Source organism: Castanea sativa, chromosome 5 (genome assembly GCF_040712315.1).
Source record: "Castanea sativa cultivar Marrone di Chiusa Pesio chromosome 5, ASM4071231v1".
NCBI lineage: Eukaryota > Viridiplantae > Streptophyta > Magnoliopsida > Fagales > Fagaceae > Castanea > Castanea sativa.
Window position 1 is genome coordinate 65995228 of NC_134017.1, and position 4727 is coordinate 65999954.

Sequence of the window (4727 nt, forward strand, 5' to 3'; positions counted from 1 at the left end):
CGCATACTCCCAGGCTCATGTTAGTTTGACTCTAAAACTACTTTTAGGGAGATTAGGTACCACGCACCCATTTGTGTGAGAAGAAACTAACATGTCGATATGTCGTCTAAAGGGAGTACCGATCACAGTACCTACAATTACTTTTTGGTTCACCATGAACCAAAATAGAGTATAAGACCGAGCTAATGCAGGCTGAAATTAATTCTAACCACTTTATATGGAAGGCCATCTTCTCCATTAGTTTCAACAAAAAAATCTTATATCCACACGGTCGAAGGCTTTTCCTTTACTTTATTTGACAAAACAATATATAAATCCCTTAACCACTATGCAAATAATTCCTTCCCATAGTCAATCCAAATTTGGCACCTGTACGGTATTACCCACCTATATATAAGGAGCCATCGGCGAACTTCACTTGTTAACAAAGTCATGTTGTCAGGGCAACCTGTTCTTGAAGGTGGGTGAGACTTAACTTGAGAAAAAGATGATCCGGAGAAGTGCTGCTTTATTTACAACTCCTCTTGCTTCTAATTTTACAGGCACGGGTACGGCTTTTCTTCTCTTCACTAATAATGATTGTGTGATAAGTAGCGTTATCCAATTCCATAGTCAAGTTTCCCCTAACGTCAAAAAAGATGTAAATCCAAGCAGACCCAGTAGACTTTTAGAGCTGGAAAAGCTTCTGAGAGATAGTGGCATTGGTGGGATTGGTAACATTAATGATGCAGTCATTATGTTCGATAAAATGCTTCAACGGCGACCCATGCCTTCTATTATGTGTTTCAATCAACTCTTAGGTCTGATTGCCAAAATGAACCATTATTCAACCGTTATTTCTTTGTCTAAACAAATGAATATGTTAGGTATTATGCCTGATGTTAGTACTCTCAGTATTATGATCAATTGTTTCAGCCAATTAAATCAAATGGGATGTGGGTTTTCTGTTTTTGGGAAATTGTTGAAGCTTGGTCTTGAGCCGAATGCAAAAACCATGACCACTTTGATTAAGGGGCTATGCAAGATGGGGAACACTAGTGGGGCTATTCAATTACTTAGGAAGATGGAAGGAGTGTGTAAGCCTGATGTAGTGACATTTAACACGATAATCGATAGCTTTTGTAAGGATGGGTTAATTACTGAGGCTTTGAATCTTTTCTCAGAAATGATTCATAAAGGCATTCCGCCAAATGTTGTCACTTACAGCTCCTTAATCCATGGGGCGTGCAATTTAGGCCAATGGAAAGATGCTACAAGATTGTTAAATGAGATGGTGAGTAAAAAAATTGAACCAAATGTACAAACTTTTACCATATTGGTCAATGCATATTGTAAAGAAGGATTGGTTGAAGAAGCACAAGATGTGGTTGAAGTGATGATTAAAAGAGGTTTACAACCTAATATAGTTACTTACTGTGCACTCATGGATGGATATTGTTTGAGAAACCAGTTGGATAAGGCTTTAGAAGTATTTAATGCAATGGTGAGCAATGGATTTGCACCTAATGTCTTTAGTTATAGCATTTTGATCAATGGATATTGTAAGAGTAAAAAGATAGATGAAGCCATGAATCTCTTTCGACAGATGCTTCTTAAAGGATTGATTCCTAATACTGTTACTTTCACCACTCTTATAGGTGGCTTGTTTCATGTTGGGAAACCCCGGATTGCAAAGGAACTCTTTCAAAAGATGCAAGCCTGTAGAGTAATTCCTGATATCCAGACTTGTGCTGTTTTGTTGGATGGCCTATGCAAAAACCAACAACTTGCTGAGGCAATGGCATTGTTTCAACACATGGAAAAATGCAAGTTGCACCTCAATAATGCTATCTACAATATCCTCATTGAAAATTTGTGTAAAGCTGGACAGCTTAAATCTGCAAAGGAACTCTTTCATAGTTTATCAAATAAAGGGTTGCAACCTGATGTGAAGACATACACTATAATGATTAAAGGACTTTTTAGTGAAGGACTTACAAGCGAAGTGAATAAGTTGCTTAAAGTAATGGAAGAAAGTAGATGCTCTCCAAATGACTTCACTTATAATACAATAATCAGAGGACTTATTGGTAATAATGAGATGTCAAGGGCAATTCAAGTTTTTCATGAAATGGTGGAGAGGGGTTTCTCTGCTGATGCATCAACTGCAGAGTTGTTAGTTGATTTATTGGCAGATGGTAAATTAGATCTTGATTCCCTGCCATCGATACAGAAACTTCTGTGACCCTATTTGGATCTTTGGGTCAATTTCACTCATAAGCTCACAGCACCACAGAAAGAGATGATCCTAGTTATTGATTCACTGGCTCAATTGGTGATTTGTTCATGAACTTGTTTGCTTCTAAAACAAGAATAGAGGTAAAGACAGAATGAATAGTTGGTCTGGCAATGATTCCGGTTGAAGCAGATGCATCCTATTCCTCATCAGTCTATCGTGCGTGTGGAGCTTTTTTCTTCCTTTCAGTCTTTAAACACACTCCCTATACCACTGTAGCAATCTTATGTAAGTTTTTTTCTAATCATCTTTTTAAAAGATTGATTTTGTGATACACACCTCAATTTTGATGCAGTTAATGGCCTTTTTGTTGAGTTTAAAATAACTTAATGCAGGGTTTCAGTTTGAGTAGTAAACATGAAATCATAAATAGTGTATACTGCAAATAATGATAGTGATTTATTATTCGGTGATATATTTATCTTTTTACCCATCCTTTATGGGTACTTCATCTGCATCTCTTTATTTAAATTTAGATAATGGGTAAAATGATATTCATTTCCTCCTTATTTCCCCCTTCTTTCAATTCACTGGTTAGGCCTTTCTCCTTAATTTTATTTTCTAATCTTTCATTGGGCTTTTCTTCCTTTTTTTTTTTTTGACAAGTAATGGATTATATTGCAATGGCACAAGGTAGCCTAAGGAATTGCTATCAAAGAATTCATCTTTCATTGGGCTTTTTACATAGCTTTGTAGCATGTGATTATGAAGGATGTAAAGATGCTTCTCTGAACTAGTTTCTTGTTGTACACTGTTGCTCAATTTCTAAAATTTCCATCACCACAGCTTACTGCCTGTTTACTTTCATACTCTGCTAATAATATAGCACAGCAAAACATAAAAAATATATATATATATATATTATTGTAAATTATAGCAAATTTATCCAGGCTGTGGTTATACTTTTTAAATCTTAAATAGTTTCATCAACGGCAACCAATGAAGTCATGATCATTGCTTTAGCATGGCAAGAACATTGATATTTGCCATCAGATATATAAATGTCATATTTACCTAAATAAGCTCCTATGATGTATTAATATTTTTTTCTTTCTTCTGGCACATTTTGTTCTCATGTTTTGTTAGATGCGATTTTTTTTTTTTTTTGAAGACCTTAGAACTGTCCCCACCCCCCCCCCCCCCTGGCGGGCGGGATTTTAGCAATTTAGCATTTATTCTATCTTCTTCTGCCACTGCAGTTGGTTTAACTTTCGAGGTGCTGTTATATCCAACTCTTGAAAAACTAAGCCCTCTTAAGTCCACTCTGATTATATTGTCTGAGAATCTGTATACAAAAACTTCAGTTTGGAACCTTGTCTCCGCTAGTGCTATTGGATGATAATAGGTAAGGATCTTTACAACTTTTAGATTAGCCTGGTGTAAACTATCTGCTCAATACAGTAACTTCTTAGATCTGTTGGCAGACGGTGGTCAAAGTTATTAATATCCCATAATTTGCTTCTGCAAGTGGTCAAGTGATATGGATGAGTCACTAAAATATTTTTCTTGTTATTCTTTTTGTATTGTGGAATACAGTTCCTGTTGAGTCATGGATCATTGTGCCTTCTATTGTATAGATTTCTTTTCTGTAAGTTCGTCATTTAATTGTGCAGGGAGTCTTTTGTGGATAAACAGCATGGTGGGCCCATTAATAATCAGGCAGGTGTGGGCAAGCAATTCCTCCAGCAGTGTCACAACTGGCAAGTTCTTTTTACGACAGAAACTTTTGCCAATGGAAAATCTAGGTGGAAAGGAAATTGCTTGTGTTAAAACAGGTCTGGGGCTATCATAGTTGAAGCACTTCTAATACGATCACTGCAATTAGCTTAGTTATTAGGAAAGTTACTTGGAATCTTCTGCAGAAAGTTGAGTGCAGATAGTGGTTGGTGTTGATAAGCAGTGTGGCTATTTCAGAGATATGTTCAGAAAGAGGAAATGGTGACTGGTCTTTGAAACTGTAGTAGATGATATAAGCTTAGTAAGTTAAGGAGTCTAAGACAAAGCGAAAGGAGACTATTTCTTAAAGGAAAGAAATCTTCGAGAAATGCTTCAATTCTTTACTTATTAAAAAATTAAAAATAAAAAAGAAGAAGAAAAGAAAAGCCTCAATTCTTTATGAACATCACTTTGGATTCCCACTGGAAGCCTCCATTTTTATTCTTTTGTACCACAGATGTATTTCTCTTTGTATACTTATTTGGTTTATTTGGTTTCTTTGTTTCAACAGTTTTGCCTTTTTGTACATTTCCTATGTACTAGGCTGTGTGTTTTTACAAAATTTCTTTATTACTTATCAAAAAAACAGTTGTACCAAAAGTAATAGTTACTATTGGAAGAGAAATTGAAATTGTGTTCACAAGGTTGAAATATCCAAACACTTTTTTTTTTTAAATTATTATTTTAATGAGGGTGTTCAAAACTCTTTGAGCACTTGACTATTCCTATGGGTGTG

General features: G+C 35.6%; 1 protein-coding gene across 4 annotated transcripts; it reads left to right on the forward strand.

Annotated features, from left to right (window-relative positions):
• The first annotated feature begins 223 nt into the window (after positions 1-223).
• On the forward strand, positions 224-4400 carry LOC142633965 (uncharacterized). Of its 4 annotated transcripts, none has more exons than XM_075808230.1 (3): positions 224-2503; positions 3475-3620; positions 3889-4400. In XM_075808230.1, exon 1 carries the CDS (start codon positions 488-490, stop codon positions 2222-2224), a length of 1737 nt encoding a protein of 578 aa, XP_075664345.1. In that variant the 5' UTR covers positions 224-487; the 3' UTR covers positions 2225-2503; positions 3475-3620; positions 3889-4400. The 4 variants fall into 4 exon arrangements, with proteins under 4 accessions (XP_075664345.1, XP_075664347.1, XP_075664348.1 ...); XM_075808232.1 differs by having other exon boundaries at positions 224-2434; XM_075808233.1 differs by having other exon boundaries at positions 224-2358.
• Positions 4401-4727: the final 327 nt, after the last annotated feature.

Bases quoted from the DNA above. Each gene is read 5' to 3' on its own strand.
- LOC142633965 (XM_075808230.1), top strand. From the start codon at position 488: ATGATCCGGAGAAGTGCTGCTTTATTTACAACTCCTCTTGCTTCTAAT.